Source organism: Mesocricetus auratus, unplaced genomic scaffold (assembly GCF_017639785.1).
Source record: "Mesocricetus auratus isolate SY011 unplaced genomic scaffold, BCM_Maur_2.0 Super-Scaffold_4256, whole genome shotgun sequence".
Lineage (NCBI taxonomy): Eukaryota > Metazoa > Chordata > Mammalia > Rodentia > Cricetidae > Mesocricetus > Mesocricetus auratus.
The window spans coordinates 54,176,497-54,197,626 of record NW_024429182.1 but is presented as its reverse complement, the minus strand read 5'-3'; the positions used below and the strand labels follow the sequence as shown (position 1 = coordinate 54,197,626).

The following is a 21,130-nucleotide window of genomic DNA, read 5'->3' as shown; positions in this document are numbered from 1 at the left end:
AGAACTAGAGTTATATATGGTTAGGAGCTTCTGTGTGGGTTCTGGGAACTGAACTTTTTGTAAGTGTAAAAAGTACTCATAACCAATGAGCCATCTCCCAAAACTTAGCAGATTCATATGGCTGAATCCATAAACTTAACTGTATAAACAAGGATTCCTAGTGAGCAAGTCAGGAGCTTTGGGGAGGTGGGCGTTGTTTAACAGCCTCCTTTAAAATCCATCTTCCATGTTTAAGTTCTTCCTCCTACTCTAGTAGGAAATTGTTACAGATACATTTTTATGTAGGTCTCATTATAATCTCCACCCCACCCCACCCCCAGCAATTGGATGCTTCCTGAACATTAGAAGTACCAGTTGAGAGTAAAGGTGCCTGATTAACATCTAAACTATTTTTTGTCTATTAGTATGTTCTGAAATCCACTTTTGCCTAGTTATTAAGAATACGGCTTGAAGGCTAATAAGGCGGGTGATGGAACTGCAGCAGGTCCTATGGCTGGTGAGGGTGGGTGAGTAACGGCGGGCAGATGAGAAACAGATCTGTAGATGTGACTTATACGAGAAGTTTATGGGGAGGGGTAAGAAAATAAGGGAAGGAAAGAGAGAAGAGATAGAGTGAGACAGAGGAGGACGGAGAGAGCTGCCTGCTCAGAGAAACCACAGAAGAAGAAGAGAACAGGGCCGTAGGTGGAGTTTTTCTCTTAAAGGGCCAGGGTATGTAAACCTGCCATGCCCAGAGGGGTGGCAGCGCGCTGTGCCATGTTCCTAAGGGGCGGAGCCATGTTTGCCTGGACAGCAACACTAGTCAAATACTTTCTAGAACTGAGCATGGTGGCTGGCATATACCAATAATGCTAGCACTCTAGAGACTGAGATAGGAGGCTCAAGTTGGAAGTCAGTCTTGGACTACATGGTAAGACCCTGTCCGAAAAAGCCAAAACAAATACAGTGTTAGTTATAGATATAACTTGTTTTAGTCCCCAAATTTTAGTTATGTGCATATTATTTTAAATGAATTTCAGGGTTTTATTATTTTAAAGGCATATTGTAGGGGCTCCATTTGTACAGTAAAGGATCACCCTAGCCTAAAATCTGTATTAACTTCTAGGGATAGATTTTTTTTTTTTGAGACAGGGATTCTCTGTATTGCTTTGAAGCCTGTCCTGGAACTCGCTTGGTAGACCAGGTTGGCCTCGAACTCACAGAGATCCACCTGCCTCTGCCTCGAGTGCTGGGATTAAAGGTGTGCACCACCAATGCCTGGCTGCTTTTTTTTAGTTTTTAAACTTTCTTGGGGAACAACAGATTTCACATATTGATTTGTTCAGGTCAGAAAGTTAAAATAGCTGAATTCTCACATACCTGAAACTGTTTGCAGCCTACTATCAGCCTTCATTACCTCTAAATAGGCTCACCAAGAGGAAAAATAGTGTCCACACTCAGTGAGCCTCGTAATTGCCATTCTCTTCCCAAGGTGCCCAAAGACAGCCAGACCTGTTACCATCTGCTGCCTCTTGACCTCACTCCCTGACTTGGGGCTAGCTGGTGTGATGTCAGTAGCTGTGTTACAGTCTCTGCTGTTACTGTGTATTTAAGGCCCTGATGGGGCCAGGTCTTTCTTTCTGTAGAATGACTAGATGTTCTCACTGAAGTTACTTCTAGTCCTAAATTCTACTTTATCATTCCATATCTTTCCATTTCTAAGAATCACTTCAGTCACATTTAATATCTCTACTTGGTTTACTTAGCTCATTTGTAGGCTTCATATGGTATGTCTTTTGAGGTGTCACAAGAGGCTGTAAGTCCAGATGGTTTTTCAAATTGAGATACTAGCATACATCAGTGGTTGGAAAGTCTTGATATTTAAGCCTCATGAGTTCTCAGTCACACATGCTAGTGTGAACACAACAGCACTTGGTACAGGTGTTAGGGAACCTACATTATAATTGTGCCCCCCCCCAAGAAACACCTGGTCAGTATTTTTCGTAGTCAGCATTTTTCAAGATTTTATTTTATTTATATGTGTCTGTGTAGATGTGTGAGTGCAGATTTCATGAAGTTCAAAAGAAGGCACTGTATCCATTGAAGCTAGAGATACAGGAGCTTGTGAGCTGCCTGATGGTGGTTTTTGGGAACTGAACTCAGGTCCCTTGAAAGAGCAGCTAGTGTTCTTAACCACTGAGCCACCATCTTTTCAACCTTTGGAGTTGTGGCTCTGCATGATTTTTTTTCTGAAAGTGGAAGCTCTTGTAGGCCCTCTAGTGTTCCATGGCCACAACAGCTATTCCAGCACCATGAACAGTACCTGAAAGCTCCCAGCAGGCTTTTGCAGTGTTTGTGTAAGTGAGTGGATTCCAGGTCTGTAGAATGAATAATTTTATCTGACTTATGGGACAAGATGAAGTATCTGATGTGTCTTAACGACTCAGTGATCTCTGAAGAGTATTTTTGTTCCCAGGGCAATACTTACGTTGCATTATGGGGAGTATATATTTAACTCTTAGGAGTGGAGCCCACACACTGAGAACAAAGGGCTCTTGTCCCTTCAGCCAGTTTGCTAGTGGAGTCTGGGGATAAAGAGGCCATAGGAAACCTCTCCCCTTCAAGAAAGAATCAGAAGCAGGCTTCACTCAGGGTCCTGGAAAGTCAGACAAAGTTAGTTGGTGGATGGAATAACTGTTTTCTTCCCCACACCATGATCCTTTTTATGTTTTCATTTTTATTTTTCCTTTTGATTTCCTCGAATCTTTGTAGCTCTTACCAGATTGTGCTTATTTAGATGTCTGCATATGGAGTCATTTTTTCCCACACTGGACTCAACTCCACTCCACGAAAGCAGAAGATACTACCATTCTGTTCTAGAATATTCACATATGGGGCAAATAAATCCAAGACTTGTTTGCACTGAGACTGTATTGCTTCTTTGTATGATACTAAGAGTGTACAGTTTTTCAATCTAACCTTGGCTTAATCTTACCTTATTCTCTAGTACATTGGGGATGACAGTGGTAGTATTGTGTTGTGTTACATGATGTGCTGCCCAGTTCTTGGCACAGCTCTTGAGTCATAGTGAAGCCATGGTGTGAGTGCCCAGAAGACTAGTTAGGAGATTACTTCTGTTGTACCAGGACAGCCACACTCAGGTTCTTACTTTCACCTGGGGCTAATGGCTGCGTGCTGGACATTGAACTAGATACTTAGCCACACAGTCCCTGTTCACTCACTGTAGGTGGGATGCTGCTTTGCAAGGCATGGCACTCTTGCAAGTACCCATGTGTCTTGCTCATCCTTGTTCCCTTCCTTGTCATTGAACTTCCTGTGATAAAACTTAGAATATTTTTGTTTTGTTGTGTCATGTATTATTGGATATGGTACTTTGTTGGAAGTAAATTACTGTAGTCAGATAACTTACTGCTTAAGCCTGCTTAGAGTTTTAATTAATTATTTGTTTGCTTGTTTTTTGAGACAGGGTTTCTCTGTGTAGCTTTGTAGACCAGGCTGGCCTCGAACTCACAGAGATCTGCCTGCCTCTACCTCCTGAGTGCTGGGATTAAAGGTGTGCACCATCACTGCCTGGCAGGTTTTTAATTTATTTTATGAGTGCACCTCACTAAGTAGTCTAGGTTGGCCTCAAATCCTAGGTATTCTTGCCTCAGTCTCCCAAGTAGTTGGGATTGCAGACATGGGCCAGTATGCCCTGCGGGAGCCTCTTTCTTTGGTTTTTATTTTTACCTATGTTTGTGTGAATTTATGCTGTATCTGAGAGTGTCTGCAGAAATCAGAATAGGTCATTGGATCCCCTGGGGCTGGAGTTAACAGTTAGCCACCCAGTGTGGGTGCTGGAAATCAAACTCAGGTGTTCATCAAGAACAGTATACTCTTTTAACTGCTGAGCCCTAGCTCTTGAGTCTTGAGTCGTTTTGCAGTAGAGATGATGAAATCTTTATAGAGTAGAAAGTCTTTGGATTTGTTTTTTATTATTTTATCTATTTAGTGGGGGTGGGAGATGAGCATAGGTGTGTCATGTGGAGGTCAGAGAACAACTTGGAGACCTTTGTTCTCTCCTTCCACCATGTGGACCCTGGGATCAAACTCAGGTTGTTGGAGACAATTCACTGGCCAAATTTGTTCTTGTTAAAAATGAGTGGCATGGTGTGATTATTAGTTTGTGGGGAGAGGTAGGAAGATGGGGGCTCTATCTGGTCACCTTTGCTTTTGTCCTAATTTTTTGGAAAGAACAATTGGGTGCTTTTATTAGTTATTTCTTCTCAGCCTATGTGCCAAATCTAGAAATCGGGCCTTTCATTTTACTTAGGTGTTAGTTAAATAACTTGTGCTTGGTCACACTGTCAGTAAGCATGGGATGAAGCCAGTGTGGCTCTAGTTGTTTTTAATTAAAAAGGTCTCCTTCCCACTATATGGGAAGTCTTTGGTGAAGCTCACTGCATGGCAAACTCAAGCATACCCCTGAAAGTCCCGCACAAAAGGACCACCCTTTTTTGCTCAATAGAAATTGAATACTGTTTGGAACTGTGGGCTGTAGAGGCTGTACTTACAGGTATTCAGTGGTAGGTTGTAGAATGTAGTTTTTTCCTTGCCTGTCTCCTGGGCCCTGCCGCGCTGTCTGAACCCCCAAATAACACACGGGACACTATATTAATTATAAAGCTGTTGGCCGTTTGCTTGGTTTCTTACTGGCTATCTCTGACTTAAGTATTTAGCCCATAATTGTTAATCTAAGTATTTCTCTTACCGGAAAAAGGGTCCGATCCTCTTACTCCTCTGACAGCTACATGGTGTCTCCCTGTGTCTTTCTTTCCCAGAATCCCACCTATCTTGCTTCCTTATTGGCCAACAGTGCTTTATTCAAACCAATCAGACACATTTTTACAGAATGACATCTCCCAACAGTAGGTGGCATCTATTTCTAGAAAGGTGACTGAAAATACACCAAAGGAAATAGTGGTTGTATTGGGGGGTGTTATTATTGAGTGAGCCCTAATCAGGTGGGAAGATGGAGACTGAGGTTTTTTTTTTTTGGTTGTTGTTTGTTTGTTGTTTTTTTGTGTGTATATGAACTTGGTTTTTGTGGAGTTTGTTTTTCTTTTAAATTTATTTAACTTTATCTTATGTGCATTGGTGTAAGGGTGTCAGATCCCCTGGAACTGGAATTACAGACACTTGGGAGCTGCCATGTGGGTGCTGGGAATTGAATCCAGGTCCTCTGGAAAAGCAGCCAGTGCTCTTAACCACTGAGCCATCTCTCCAGTCCCTTGTGGAGTTTCTTTATTAGCTAAAACCTTTATTTTAGAAATACCTGCTGAGGAGGTTAAGAGTCAAGTAATCTCTCTTACATAAAAGCCATAGTCAAGCCCCCAAATGTGGAGGTAGAAGAAACTGTCAGTCAGTATTTACACTCCTGAAGCATTTGGAGACGACTGTATTTCAGGTCCAACTGTAGCTCAGTAGCCAAGTAGTGTAGCCTAGCTACCTTTCAGAACTTACCAGTAGAAGGGTGTTTTTTTTTAAATATTTTGCTAGATTAAAATTCCTATGTAAATAGGCTTTCCTATAGGATAATGTCAGTCATGACACTCTTAAAGAATTGTGGTTATGTGGCTAAGCACACATTACTTTAGTACCTAGATGTGTAATTGAGAAGCCAGCTGTCTTTTTGGAACCCATGTAAATCTTTACCTGTGTCTCACACCTGTAGTCAACGGGGAAAATAACTTTGAAGGTGTTTCAATCTGTTCTGTCTGAACAGTCTCAATTGTGATGGGATTTTATCTGCTTCTAGTCTTCTAGTAGTTTCTACCTTGATGTACTTTGTCATGGTCTTTGTAGCAGTGGCTGCTGGAACAAACTACTAGGCTCTTGATGGCTTAAAGCAAGAGTGATATGTTAGGGTATCACTTGACTCAAGCCAGGGTGTGGAGAGGAGCTAGCCTTAGTCTCTCCTTTGTCTCTCATTCAAGGACATTTTTATGGCATTAGGGTAGCTCACTTGGGTGGTTCAGAGTTAATCTTGTCATACAGCCCTTACTTTAATTTAATAATAACATCTTTAAAGAACCTTTCCCTTGTAACATTCACAAGTTCTGGAGGGTAGAACCTGACAAACGTTGCAGCTGTTTTTAGCCCTCTACCTTCTTCTTTAGAGTAAATCACTCTAGCCAACTTACCAATATCAGTGGTTTTCAAAACTAGCCTTCATATTATCCTGAAAATATGGTAGATGAGGCTCTGTAGAGGTGTTCTTGGCTTCAGACCTGATTCTCTTGGATCCAGATGTGAGGGTATGACATCTGAGGGTACCTGGGAGAGCTGTTGATTGGCAGAGCAGGTGCCTCCGAGCTTAGTTATACAGAAGCTAGAAACTGGAAAGGAATTGCAACCAGATGGTGTGTGTGTATCTTGTCATAAATTACAAGTATAGAGACATGGTCTTTGATTCTTTGACTGTAGGTTACTGATAGACACTTGCATGACAGCTCCACTCTAGGTGGAGGCATCATGTGAGTTTAGAGAAACAAGTATCTCCTAAACTTCCTTCTTTGTTACCTAACACTCTTACCAAGTCACGTGGTTTCTCAAATGGGATGCTTTCCAGCAATACAGTCACAGAAGCAAGAGTTGGTCATAAATTCATGGTTGCTTCCTAGAAAATTGTCAACTGAGTATTTGAACCATCAAACTGTGCCCTTAACCTCTGAGCCATCTTTCCACCCCTCTCTGCAGAATTTTTATAAGCAGTTTGTGTAAAACATTAAACAGAACACTCTACCATCGTGAAGTTAGAGTTGGAAGCAGAGTCCTCCAGTGGACCAAGACTGTCAACTCAGGAGCACTGACCAGCACTCTGCTTTCATCCAGAGACTGGATGGGTCCATTGTTGTTGGACATAGGGCAAGTACTTCTGAACCAAGTACATTTCCGTAGACAACTATGCTTTCTTCTGAAATTGGCTAAACTATCAAAGGTTTGGTGTTTTTCTGAATATAAGTAAATACTTTCATTATAGTCATTTAACGAAAGCAATCTCCCCTCCCCTAAATGCAACTGTAGTGTTCTCATGGTGTTCTTTTCCTTAGTGATATTATAACATGTATGATTATAAGTTTCCATTTCAATTCTTTGGGAGGGGTGGAATTATTCTTTTACTTATTACGTAGCTGGCCTCAAATGCTCGATCTTTTGTTTAAGCCTCCAGAGTGCTGAAATTACAGGTCGTCATGCCTAGTCTTTCTTGTTTTTTTTTTTTTTTGTTTGTTTTTTGTTGTTGTTTTGTCTGGTTTTTTTTTTTTTTCTTTTTTTCCTGAGACAGGGTTTCTCTGTGTAGCCCTAGCTGTCCTAGATCTCCTTAGACCAACCTGGCCTCAAACTCGCAGAGATCTACCTGCCTCTGCCTTCCAAATGCTGGGATTAAAGGCGTGGACCAACACTGCCAAGCAGCCTAGCCTTCCTTTTAATTCTCTAAATACTTTATTATTTTAGTAGTTTATAATGTTTCATGATGGTCCTAAATAGCCCCCCACCCTTGTGTTTAGTACTAGAACCTGGGAAACCTTACCTCTTCTCCCAGTTGTTGATCCAGTCATTCTTTCTTCCTTAGTGCTGGTAAGCCAGCCTCTCTGGAATGATGCTGCCATTCCTAGTGCAATCACTATGTTTCCTCAGAAACTAGTTGCATCATTTTTAGATGCAGGGTCACCCCTTGGGACTTCATCATCTTCCACTTAGATAAGCATGTCAATCCAGTCCAGAGAATTAGCTTTTTAATAGGGAATTCTTGATGTATTCTATGACAACATCATACACAGAAATAATGTATCTGATCATACCCCCAACTCCTCCCTCCTCTTCTTCCAGCAACCCCCAACATATCCTCTTTGCTCCTTCTTGTACCTCCTTATCTTTGTAACCCATGGAGTCCAGTTAGTATTGCCTGCTGGAATATTGACTGATGCTGCTGTCTTGTTCTGTGCAGATAAGCACAACTGTAGTGAGTTCATGAAAGAAGCAGCTATGTTCTATCTAGAAGGCAGTATTTCACAGCACTCTTCCCCATCATCCTGCTCTTACATTCTTTCCACCCCTTCTTCTTTGATGTTCTCTGAGCCTTGGAGGTAGGAGTAGGCTTTGATGTAGAAGTCCTGTTTTGGGCTAAATACTCAGTAGTCACTTATTCTCAGCACTTTGACCAGTTTTGAGTTTCTAGATTAAGTACTGAACATTGCAAAGAAAAGCAATTCTGCCCAAGGTTGAGGGCAACACTGGCCTGTGTGCATAAACATAAATATTTAGGAGGCAGTTTGACATGCCTATTTAGCAAATTAACAGTAGTAGATTCCCCACCAATACTACCCTCCCTTTTTACTTTGAGACAGGGTCTTAATATGTTCCAGACTGACCTCAAACTGAGGCTGATGTTTTAACTACTGATCTTCCTACCTCTGCATCCCAAGTTTATGGTAATGGGCCTCTATTACCATGTCTACCAGTTGTTCAAAAGTTTTAACACAAGAGCTAGACAAATGGCTCAGCAGTATAGAGTACTTATTGCTTTTGCACAGGGCCCCAAGGTTAAGTTCCTTCACAGCATCCATGTAACAATTTACAACATTCTATAATTCCAATTCAAGGTGATCCAATACCTCCAGTTAGAATGCTCCCTGAAGCACGTTAAGAACCATTATGCAGCCAGGTGGTAGTGACACACCTTTAATCCCAGCACTCAAGCAGAGGCAGGTGGATCTCTGTGATATTTGAGGCCAGCCTGATCTACAGAGTGAGTTCCAGCACAACCAGAGCTACACAGAGGAGGCCTATCTCAAAATACCAAAATAGATTTACTAAAAAATAAAGAACAATATGTGCTCTTAACCACTGAGTCATTTAATTCTTCAGCCTCCCAAATAAATTAAAAAAATTAAACTCAGACCCTAAAAGCCATCTCAGATTAAGCAGTCTATTTCTAGTAGACTTTTTTTCTTTTGCTAATCTTCTTTGTCCTGCTATCTTTTTCAGCACAGACTCTATTCATCAGTGCTTGTTTAGAGACACAAATCCATGTGGATTTCTTAGCAGGGCTGTCATCAGTGACCTGTCCTGACTTGCCTTCTGAATGTCTGCAGCCTCTATACAAGATGACTCCTCCTTGAGGAGCTGTTCCTGGGTTACTTTGTTGTCACCTTGCCTTTTATTTATTATATATACAGTGTTCTGTCTGTATGTGTGCCTGCACACCAGAAGAGGACATCAGGTCTCATTAGAGATCGTTGTGAGCCACCGTGTGGTTGGTGGCAATTAAATTCAGGATGTCTGGAAGAACAGCCAGTGCTCTTAACAACTGAACCATCTCTCCAGTCCCAGCCCTTATTTGATTATTAGCTGGTCTTCTCAGTTCTTAAGCTTACTTTATCCACAACCAGGCCTAGACACATTTGGTTCTGTGGTTTGAAGTACCATCAGCACCATGACACCAGATGGTACCCCCAGCCTGTTTCTCAGTCTTGTGTCAGTTGCTCTAATCTACTTGGCTCTCCAGTCAGTATTCTAGAAATGATCAAAGCCTGAGATTCCTGTAGTCTTTGTTAACTGCCCCAGGATTCTTGTGTTGGACTTAGTAGTTCTCATTGTCTCACTTCCACATTTAATTTCTCAGTAAGTGCTGTCCGTGAAACCTTCAGATAAGACCTTGACGCCAGCCATTTCTTGCTGCCTGTGCAGGCCAGTGGTTCATCTTTGCTTTTAATTTGTGAGCTCTTCACGGTAGTAACCTGCCAGCATGGTCCTCTAAAACTGAGGCGGATTCTAACTCCACTCTGCTTCCTGTTTCTGAAGGGAATACATGCTATCTCCTAGTGGCTTCCAGTACCTACCTTCTGTTGCCTGTTTCTTTTAGCCTGTCTGCCCTGTCCTGTCCTGCCCCTCTACCCTCTTGTCTGCTCAGTTACACTGGGCTGGTGTTTGCCTTCTCTGTTCCTAGTACACTTTTGTTTGCAGGTAGCTTCTCTTCTCTCAGCTTTCTGAGAAAAAAGTCGTCACACCTGCTTGACCAGAAACACTCCTGCTAACACTGCTTTTCTAATGCTGTTAAGTCTATCAGTGTACAGAAATCTGTGTAGTTCCTGCTGTCAGCTTTTTTAAAAGGAGATACATATATTTTTGGGGGGGTTGAGGCAGGTTTTCTCTGTGGCTTTATAGACTGTCCTGGAACTAGCTCTTGTGGATCAGGCTGGTCTCCAACTCACAGAGATCCACTGCCACCACCACCACCCAGCTTTTAAAAGATATATTTATGTGTATTAGTATTATGCCTGCATATGTCTGTTCACTGAAGGAGGCTAGAAGAGGGTGTTGGATTTTCTGGAACTTGAGTTACAGACAGTTCTGAGCCATCATGTGGGTGTTGGGAGCTGAACCTGAGTCCTCTGCAAGGGCAACAAGTGCTTTTAACTGCTAAGCCATTTCTTCAGTCCCTTAATTGAGTTTCTTGTTTTTTCAAATTTAGTATTGTGTATGTGCCATGGTGCACATGTGGAGATCTTTGAGTTCAAGGCCAACCTCCTCTATACATTCAGCAAGCAATTGCAAAATCCTTCAATTCCAACAGGGTCCCATGCAGGAGCATCTGATGAGCTATAGACACGGCATTGTTTGTGCTACTCTGACTGACACAAGTGCTTTCTATACTATGGACCTGTTCAAACAGCAATGTTGGTTGACCTCAGTATATCAACCCTGTCATAGTTGTTCTATGATTGTTACCTACTTTCCCTTACAGTAAGAGCAGCTTGCAGTGACTGAAGTGCTGTTGCTGGGATGATTTGCTGGCAAGCTTTTCCTAAAACTCAAGAAGAGATTTCCTTGGTAGAATTTTTTATAGGTTAAATTTCTGTTCTGTGAATTTTCTTAAGACAAGAAAATTGGTCTCTCTTCTTTACCCTGATACAGTGAAGGAATGATTTAAAGCAATTGTTCTCACGCTGACATGTGCAACCACAATTGGTCCTTGCTTTGAGTCTCCTGAGTGGGGCTACTCTCAGTTGGAATTTAAGGATTCTACATAGAGTAGTTGCTGCTCTGCTGGGACCCAAGTTCTAACCAAGCACCAAGGTCAGACAGCTCACAAGTCTGTAACTCCAGCTCCCCTTTCTGGCCTCTGTGAGCACCGTCACACACATCACTTTAAAGCCATGTGTATCAGTCATGCTCAACAGAGCTACACTTAGGACTCCTAAAAACATATTCTTCAGTCACTATTCATAAGTAGTGTGCCACATGGGACATTCTTGGGACAGATTTCCAAAAGGACCAAAAGAGCTTGAGGTTCTCTTTGTCTTTTTCCTTAGAGGCACAGAACTAAACTAAGTGCTGAGCCAAAATCATAGTAGCAGGAGAAGAAGTAAGGAGGTCATAGGTGGTGGCATCTGTATGTCCTGCTACATCTGTGTTTGAGCCTTAGCACTATGGGTGTCTAATAAAAGAAAATCTAAAGAGGTCAGACAATAACTAATTCACAGTTTCAAGACAATATAGATATATTTCTGCAGTGCAGCAGTTTAGACCTCAACTGTTAGGAATACAGCAGCTCAGGCTGGAACCCTGTGTGGCAGGACCATGGTGATGATAGTGGCAGTGGGTGATAGATGCCAGGTGGATGGAGAAACAGACCTGTAGACTTAACTCATATTGAAAGTTTTATTGAGGGGGAGGTAAAAAAATAAGGGAAGGAAAGAGAAAAAAGATAAAGACACAGAGGGGACAGACTGAGCTGCCTCCTCAGAGGTCAGAAGAGAGGAAGGGAGGGGGCGAGGGGAAGGGAGAGACAGAAAAAGTCTAGTCTGCCCCTTCCCAGGAACAGCAGAAAAGAGAGCAGAAGTGGATGGAATTTTTCTTTTAAAGGGTCTGTTGCACCTGCATGCAGAGTACGTAATACTGTAGCAGCCATAAGACCCTGGGCTGACCAGGATACTGCCTGTGTGCATTTTTCCAGGTGACAGATGACAGGCCAGCATAACACCTGAATTCTTGCAACAGCCTCTATTAATAGCTGAGGGTTCTGGTCCACTGTGTGTTGTTCCAGATGCTGGGGGTAGATACAATACAACTGGATTCTGGACTGGAGAGATGGCTCAGTGATTAAGAACACAAGCTGCTCTTACAGAAGAACTAGTTTTGATTCTCAGCATCCAAATGGTAGCTCATGACCATCTATAACTTAGTTCCAGGGGATCCAAAACTCTCTTCCTCCTCTTTAGGTACTAGGCATGCATGTGGTACAGAAACATGCATGCAGGCAAAACATCCATACACAGAAAATAAAAATATTGTGTAATTGGTTCTTTAAATTTTTTTATTTGGCCAGGTGGCGCAGGCCTTTAATCCCAGCACTTAGGAGACAGAGGTAGGCAGATCTCAGTGAGTTTGAGGTCAGCCTGGTCTACAAAGAGAGTTCCAGAACAGCCAGGACGGTTATACAGAGAAACCCTGTCTCAAAAACAAAAACAAAAAAATGTATTTGGGAGGGGAGGTGGTTGTGTGAAGCGGTGCTCATGTGGTGGTGAAAGTTCATCCACCTTTCAGGAATTGGCTCTCTTCTTTTACTGTGTGGGTTCTGGGGATCAAACACAGGTTGTCAGCCTCTAGAGGACCTGAGTTTGGCTCCCAGCACCCACAACTGCGTGTTAACTCCAGCTCCAAACTATCCAACATCTTCCAAGGGCACTGCACACACATGACATATAATAGTGTAATTTTTTTCTTTCCAAGCTTAAGCATTGTGCACAGTATTTGATCATCAATAAAAGGTCTTTAGACAAAATTCAAGGCTGAAGAGATGGTTTAGTGGTTAAGAGCATACATATACTGCATCCACAGCATCCACATCAAGCATCTCATAACCCCCTATAACTCCATCTTCCAAGGACCTGACACCTCTAGCTTTCAAGGGCACCAGAATTTGCACATATACCCATGCAAAGACAAATACATATACATATGCTTAAAAATAACAAATCTAGTTGCCGGGCAGTGGTAGCACATGCTTTTAATCCTAGCACTTGGGAGGCAGAGGCAGGAGGATCTCTGTGAATTTGAGGCCGGCCTGTTCTACAAAACTACACAGAGAAACCCTGTTTCGAAAAAAAAAATCTTGAAAAGAATGTAAAGTTTTTAAACAAAACATTATTTAGATAATATTTAGCTTATGTTTAATGTAGTTTCACTAACCCATCATGTAATTTAATTTAAACAGGGGCTTTTCTCTGAGTTTAGTGAAAATCCTACAAGAACTGAAAGACAGGCACAATAAAAGTTAAACAGTACCTGAATTTAAATAGAAACAGACCCAGCACTCAGGAGGCAGAGGCAGGCAGATCTCTGTAAGTTCGAGACCAGCCTGGACTACCAAGCGAGTTCCAGGACAGCCTCCAAAGCCACAGAGAAACCCTGTCTCAAAAAACAAAAACAAAACAAAACAAAAAAATAGAAACAAACCCCGAGCGAGGAAAGTACCTCAGAGACAGTTAACATCAGCCAGACATCTTTTACCTTTCAGCTGAGCCCCTCCCCCCTTTCCCCTCCTGTGCAAAGAATTCTGAAGGCACCTACAAATTGATGTTTTGTGTTTGTATCATTAAAGGTATGCATGAGTTCCTTGGTGATCTTCAGAATTTATCATGAGGCTGGGGTTGTGGTTCAGTGGTAGAATATGTTTAGCCTGTGTGAGACCCTGACTTCATTCATTCCTCTCAGCAATGGTTATCATTTGTAGTTTTCTATGCCTTTGTGAAGAGAGAGATCCAATGTCTGTTGTTGATAGAGCCAGGAGTGCAGTGGCTGAAGTGCTGAGTTGCTTTGTTTCTGTTGCAGACTAGCTGCAACATTTCAGCTGTCCACTGATGGGAGTTGTGTTTGTACTTGCAGACTCCTTCAATTCTGAGGTTCTGCAGTTTTGTATGTTTTCACTTGTGCTCTGTACTCTGACTCAGACTAAAGTGTCAATCCTTAGTGAGGTGACACCACAAGCAGCATTGTCACGCATTCTATTAACAGCCGCATTTGTGACCTATCAGACCCCATCCCAAAATACAGATCATTAAGGTTCAGATGATGAAGAACACTGTGCATAAATTGCTTCCACCAATTTTCTTGCCATTGAGAAGCACAGTGAGGCACATGTTTCCAAATGGGTATGACTCTAGTACTTGAATATGGGTCCTTAAATGACTCAAATAGCAGAAAGATAGGAAATTCATATCATGGATCTGGAGGTAAGAGAACAACTTGGGAGAACTGGTTTTTTGCTTTCTGCCTGTTGGGGCCTGGAAATCAGGCTTGGTGCTGGTCAGTTTCTTACCCTGTAAGTAAAAGAGTTCTGGGGTAGGCAGAACTTCACCTTGATGCCCTTTCCTAAGCTTTCCTAGGGACAAGGGTTAATTCCCTTGTAGTTTACTAAGATTTCCTAGAACATTACCATTGCATCAGCGGGTTCTTGAGCTGTGCTCAGGCAATCATGGGTCTCCGCTCTTGGTAACTGGGAAGGAAATGTTTATGGAGCAGAGGATGGCTGTGGGAAGTTTGGGGCACTCCGGTCCTGAGACTGACATGTGGTGGTTGAAGGGAAACAAGAGAGGTCTGAGTGTCTTACGGTCTGTTGACATGGTCTTTCATATATTTACCTCCCCATTTTGTTTTGTTTTTCATGTTTTGTTTCTGTTAGGAGAGAACATTGAAATTTTTCTCTAAGCTATCTGAAGAGAGTGACTAAATGCTCCTGGGTCAGGCTGTCTGTGGGTATGAAGTGGTTGGGAGACTCCAAGAACATGGTGGTGAATGGCAGGAGAAATGGAGGCAAGTTGTCTAATGACCATCAGCAGAATCAATCAAAATTGCAGCACTCGGGCAAGGACACCCTGAAGACTGGCAGAAACGCCGTTGAGAGGCGGTCCAACAGATGTATGTACACACTTCATTTCACTGTTTTGATTGTGGTGCAACTTTGTTCCCTTCAGCTTCCGTGTGCCTCTTGTCATCACACTTTCCTCTATTCTCACAGCCAACAGTCGAGCCTTTTCATTCTCAGAAGTCCATCTTGATTCTTTTGGTTTTTTTTTCTTTTCTTTTTCGGGGGTGTGTGTGTATGTGTCCCATTATGTTGTCCAGGTTTGACTTAAACTCCTCCTGGGCTCAAGTGGTCCTCCTGCTTCAGCCTCCAAACACAATAGCAGTTTTGATTGTTAGTATGTAAAATGAAAAACTTAAACAGACACAATAGCAGTTTTGATTCTTAGCTTGCAAAATGTAAAACTTAAGTTTCATGCATTATGTAATATCTGTGATACTTATTTACTCATACTTTATAGAAAGTTTGTCTGTTCTGTAGGGGTTTTTTTTCTTTATAAATGCTACTACTGAATTTCTTATATTTAAGTATAAATAAATGTCTTGCTGTAACTTGCATAACTGCTTCATGGAGCAAACTGAAACATACACTCATCAATTTTAGATGAGGAGTGAATGGAGATGAAATGACATTTAGGACACCTTCACAGTCCTTGCCATCTGTTCAGGTTTCATGAACTGCTGAGTGACAGGGAAACCCTTTGAGGGTTACTTCTGACCCTCTATGGTTTTTGGTGGGAATGCAGCTACTTTTTTTGAGAAATGAAGAAACTGTAGGATGATTTCTGTTTTCTGTCTCCCCTTCACAATAAAATACCCTAGAACAAGCCTATGCCTGATAGCTACAGGATTTATTATTAAGAAGTATCTGCCCATATTAAGGATGACTCTTTTTCAATTTCTGCCTTTCCTAACATCAGTTAACCACTATGGAAGTTTCTCAGTTGTGTTGGGGCTGGCCTGCTGTTTTCTGTGTGTTCAAAAGACGAATATGAATTCTGGTGCATTTTCTCCTTAACAGCTGTTTATTGGGCTCAGGTGCCTTTACTCTTTCCAGATCTGCTCAGATCAGTGTTTCTGTGGAAAATATAATTCCTGTTTGAAATTAAGAATATGAGAGAGCCCAAAAACTGGTTCTTTTCTGCATGGACACCAGCTTCCCCTATGATTGTTGTCAGCATGGGCTGAAAACTGCCCTCTCAGTGGTATTGCTGTGGTCAGAAAACTAGGCATTTTTGAAGTTTTTAAATAAAATTGTTGGCCTATTCTTGTGCATAAAAAGTTTTACTAAGACATTTTATTTTAAGTTAAACTGTTGAAAATACACATTGTGAAGACAGCATTATGTGGGATGAATGGTACAGAGAGAGAGCTAGTGACAGAAGAGAAGGAGTACAAAATGTTCATGTCAAAGAAGATAGTGGAACCTGACTTAAAACCAGGGCCCAGAACACACAAAGCTAAACGCTGACAGCCCTGGAGAGAAAGTGGACAGTGCAGCAGGAAATTGGGTACTACAGCAATCTACTTTCAGCATTGGGACCAACAATAGGCCAAAGGTGAACAGGAAAAGGGTAGATTTAAACAGCCCTGAAAATCAACTAATCAGATATCAGTAGAACATTCTATTAACCAACAGTGTTATATTCCTTATTCTCAAGTATACATGAAACATCCTCCAGGACACATCATGCCAGGCTATGTAACAAGTATAAGCAAACTTAAAAAGATTGAAGTCATAAAAATTTCTACCATAGAGTGAAAATTAGAATCAATACAAATTTACTAGTACACCTTCATAAATGACTATTAATTCAAAGAAACAAAAAGGAAAGCAAGTTGAGTAAGGTGACACACTTTAATCCCAGCACTTGGGAGGCAGAGGAAGAGGATCTCTGTGAGTTCAAGGCCAGGTTGGGAAAAAATAAACCCAAATACATTTTTAGCAAGCAGTCATTTAAAATCAGCAGAGCCTACCCACAAAGGAAATTTCAGGCCCAGAGGACTTCATTGATGAATTCTCTGAGATATCTTAGGAATACTTATAACTCATTTTCTTACCCTGATGCCAAAACTAGATAGACATCACAAGAAAAGTACATACTAATATTGCTTCTGAATATGAACAGAAGTATATCTTTCACAAAATGCTAGCAAACCAGTTTGATGATGGAATCCAGCTAGTATACCATTTACCTAGAATCCCATCTCTGAGGCCTTGGGATTTCATTCCCAAGCACTAAAGAAAGGGAGAGAGAGAGAGAGGAGAGAGTGAGAGGTGAGAGAGTGAGAATGTTCTCCTGTAGACAAGTGCAGGAATGCATTCAGGTATCCATGCACACGTGTGGAAGCCTGAAATAGATGTTGTATGTCTTCGACACTCTCTACTTTTTTTTTAAAGGTACATGTGGTTGTAGTTATAGGTGAATGTATAGGTTTAGGACAGAGGTTGACATATGCCTTCCTCTATCACTCTATACTTTTGGAAATGGAGTGTATTTTTGTTTGTTTTGTTTTGTTTTTGTTTTTCGACACAGGGTTTCTCTGTGTAGCTTTGAAGCCTGTCTGGGAACTCACTTTGTCGACCAGACTGGCCTCTAACTCACAGTAATCCACCTGCCTCTGCCTCCCTAGTGCTGGGGTTTGTGTGCCATCACTGCCAAGAATGGAAACAGTGTCTTAAGTGAACTTGGAACTTACTCTTTTGGCTAGATTAACTGGTCAGCAAGCCCCTGGGTTGGTCTTCTCTGTCCCCATCTTCCTCTGATGCTAGGTTATAAACACACCACATCACACCACACCACTGTACCCAACTTTTACATGGGTGTAGAGGTCTAAAATCAACCCACTGAACCATTTGCTCAGACTATACTTGTATTTGTGATGTGTCTGTGTGTGTGGTGTATGTGTATGTAATACACATGTAGAAACCAGAAGTCTCTTTTATCATTCTTCATCATGTTTTAAAATTTAGCACTTATTTAATGTGTGTGTGTTGGTGTATATATGTGCAGTGTCATAGTGTGCATGTAGAGGTCAGAAGACAACTCAGAGAAGTCAGTTCTCTCCAGAATGTAGACCTTGGGGATTGAACTCAGGTTAACCTGTCAGTTTTGGTTGCAAATACCCATCTTACTTTTTGAGACAGGGACTCTTACTGAACCTGGAACTTATCGATTTGGTTGACTAGATTGGCTGCCCAAAAATGAGCTCCAGGGATCCTTCTAACTCCATCCTTTAGCTTTAGGGTTACAAATGTGTAATACTACCCCTGGCTTTTATGTAGATGCTGGAGATCTGAATTTAGATCCTTTGCTTGCCCAGCAGTTACTTTTCTTACTGAGCCATCTCTCTGACCCCTCAGAGTTAGTCTTTGAATGAGCCATCTAGAAATGAAGTTAATGGTGGCCCATGCCTATAATTCTAGAATTGGGGGATGTAGGCAGGAAGATGGAGGTCATCCTCAGCTATACAGTGAGTGTAGTGGCATTCTGGACTACTTGAGACCCTTTCTCAACAAAACAAGACAGTGAGCCTTTTTTACCTTTGTCTCTTGCACACACCCAGGAAGTCACTTATAGAACAAGCACGAGTTAGGCATATTATCTTACTCTCTCTGAACAGCAGCTGCAGAGTGAATTTAGAAAACTGTTTCAGTTCATCAAAAATAATGTACAGGGCTGGAGAGGTGGTTCGGCCGTTAAATGGGTTTACTGTTCTTTTAGAGAACTTAAGTTTAGGGTCTAGCACCCTCTTCTGACCTTGGCAGGCTCCCACATGTGGTACAAATAAACTCACACAGGCACACATATATGTATGAAGTACAGAGCTGGGCATAGTGGCACATGCTTATAATCTTAGAGACAGGAGGATTGCCTGAGTTTGAAGTCAGTCTGTGCTATATAACAAAATTCTGTTCTCAGAAAAGAAAACAAACCAGCACTTGGGAGGCAGAGGCAGATGGATCTCCGAATTAAAGGCCAGCCTGGTCTACAGGGTATGTTCCAGGCCATTCGGACACACAGAGAAACCCTGTCTTGAAAAACAAAACAAGAGGAAGAAATAAACAAATAAAAATATAGAGATAGAGTTAAGAAAATTTCATTTACTAATCCCAGCATTCTAAAGGGTGAGGCAGGGGAATTGCTAAAAATTCAAGACCAGCCTAGACTACATGGCAAGAACCTTGCTCAAAAAAATAAAAAACTGACCAGATGTGGTGACACATGCCTTTAGTTACAGCACTTGGGAGACAGAGGCAGGCAGATCACTATGAGTTCAAAGCCAGCCATGTCTACAAGTTCCAGGATGGCCAGAGCTATACAGAGAAGCTTATCTTGAAAAACCATGGAAGATACAGAAAAAAACAAAACAAAACAACAACAACTGAGGGTATAACTTTGTGATGGAGTGATTCACTTATCATGTAGGATGTTCTGGGTTTGGCCCCAAACACTACCAACAAACATCTCATTTACAGTGCTATCCAAAGAGCAATAAGAATCTACAAAGTATTAAATGTATTCCTGAAAATTGAAAAACATTGTTGAAAAAAATTGAAGACCGAATATGTTCATTGATGAGACGACAAATGGCAATATTCTTCAGGTGTCACAATCTCAACTGGCATATTAGAAAAAATGGCAAATCCTAAAATACAGAAATACAAGGAACCCAGAATAGCATGCAATGTTTGGGGTTGGGGAAAACCAAGTTAGGAAACTATGGTTCTTCTATTTCAAAACTTCCTTAGCAGGCTGGAGAGGTGGCTCAGCAGTTAAGAATACTGGCCGGACATTGGTGGCGCACGCCTTTAATCCCAGCACTTGGGAGGCAGAGGCAGGCGGATCTCTGTGAGTTCGAGGCCAGCCTGGTCTACTAAGTGAGTTCCAGGACAGCCTCCAAAGCCACAGAGAAACCCTGTCTCGAAAAACCAAAAAAAAAAAAAAAAAAAATACTGACCGCTCTTCCAGAGGTCCTGAGTTCAATTCCCAACAATCACATAGTGACTTACAACCATCTGTAATGAGATCTAGTGCTCTCTTCTGGCTAGCAGGTATATAGTCAGGCAGAACACTGTTACATAATGAATAAATAAAAAACAAAAAACTTCCTAACTGCTACAGTAATCAACACAAGGGTCATCCAGTGCGTCTGTGCTCCTGGAATAGATTTGAGAACCAGAGTAAATCTCACGGTTTTGATCTGTTCACAGAGGAAAGATGGCTTGCTGAGCTGCATCCCCAGCCCTGTTTTTTGTTTTGTTTTGGTTTTTTTGTTGTTGCTTTTTAATAGTGTGTCAGGAAAAATACAATTAAGAAGAATCAGAGCTCTGTATCCAGAGTGAAGGAACCTGTCATATTGTGTGTGTGAAAAATTGAAAGTCCCAGGTCCTGACTTTACATTAGGCAATGTTCTTTTAAATAGGACATTAAAAACACAAGAAACAAGAAAAAATTCAAAATTACAAACCATATGTTAAAGGAAATACCAAAAAAATGAAAAGACAACCACAAAGTAGGGAAATTAATTCCATATCATATGTCTACAAAGGGCCAGCTCTATAACATACAAAGATCTCTTGAATGACAAAGTAAAAGACAAAAATCCAATTTTAAAGTGGAGTAAAGATCTGAGTAGACATGTTGTTCCAGAGATACACAAGCAGCCAGTAGCATATTTATTTAGTCAGCATAGAATGCAAATCAAAACTCCAAAGTACCACTTCACTGCCACCAGGACAGCAAGAATCAAGATGACAGGCAGTACCTGCTGTTGGCAAGGATTGGGAGCCTTGGACTCTCCCCTCCCTGCTCTGGTGGAATTGTGATCCCCAATGGGAAGACTTTGTGAACACACAGTTTTTTTACACAGAGGTTGGTAGCGTCATTATCCATAAAAGTCCCGAAATGGAAACAGCTCAGGTGTGCTTACCAGCTGAAGTGGAGTAATTGTTAACCACAAGGACAAAAATGATAAGTAGTGTAACATAATGAACTATGCCAAATGGAAGAAGTCACAGAGGATCACACATACTATGATTCTGCCATGGGATGTTTTCAGAACAGGCAAATGGAAAGAGAGTAGATTAGTGGTTGCTACAGTCTGAGCAGTGGGGAATACACTAAGGCTTCTTTTGGGTCAAGATGGGATGGTAGTGAGAGAATATTTCTGTGAATCTATTAACTATTGAATTGTTTGTTTTACCTGGTGAATCGTATTG

The 21,130-nt window shown here is 41.5% G+C and overlaps 1 protein-coding gene across 5 annotated transcripts in view; it reads left to right on the top strand.

The window, feature by feature from the left end:
- Kmt5b (lysine methyltransferase 5B) overlaps positions 1-21,130 on the top strand; it is a 49,704-nt gene that overhangs the window by 3,556 nt on the left and 25,018 nt on the right. For 4 of the 5 annotated variants that reach the window (XM_005064095.4, XM_013113717.3, XM_040750402.1 and 1 more), the window contains exon 2: positions 14,726-14,961. The exons of the other annotated variant lie outside the window; for it this stretch is intronic. In XM_005064095.4, the coding sequence (XP_005064152.1) occupies positions 14,802-14,961 (160 nt within the window). In that variant the 5' untranslated portion in view covers positions 14,726-14,801. The remainder of the gene's footprint in view (positions 1-14,725; positions 14,962-21,130) is intronic. 5 annotated transcript variants of the gene reach the window in all.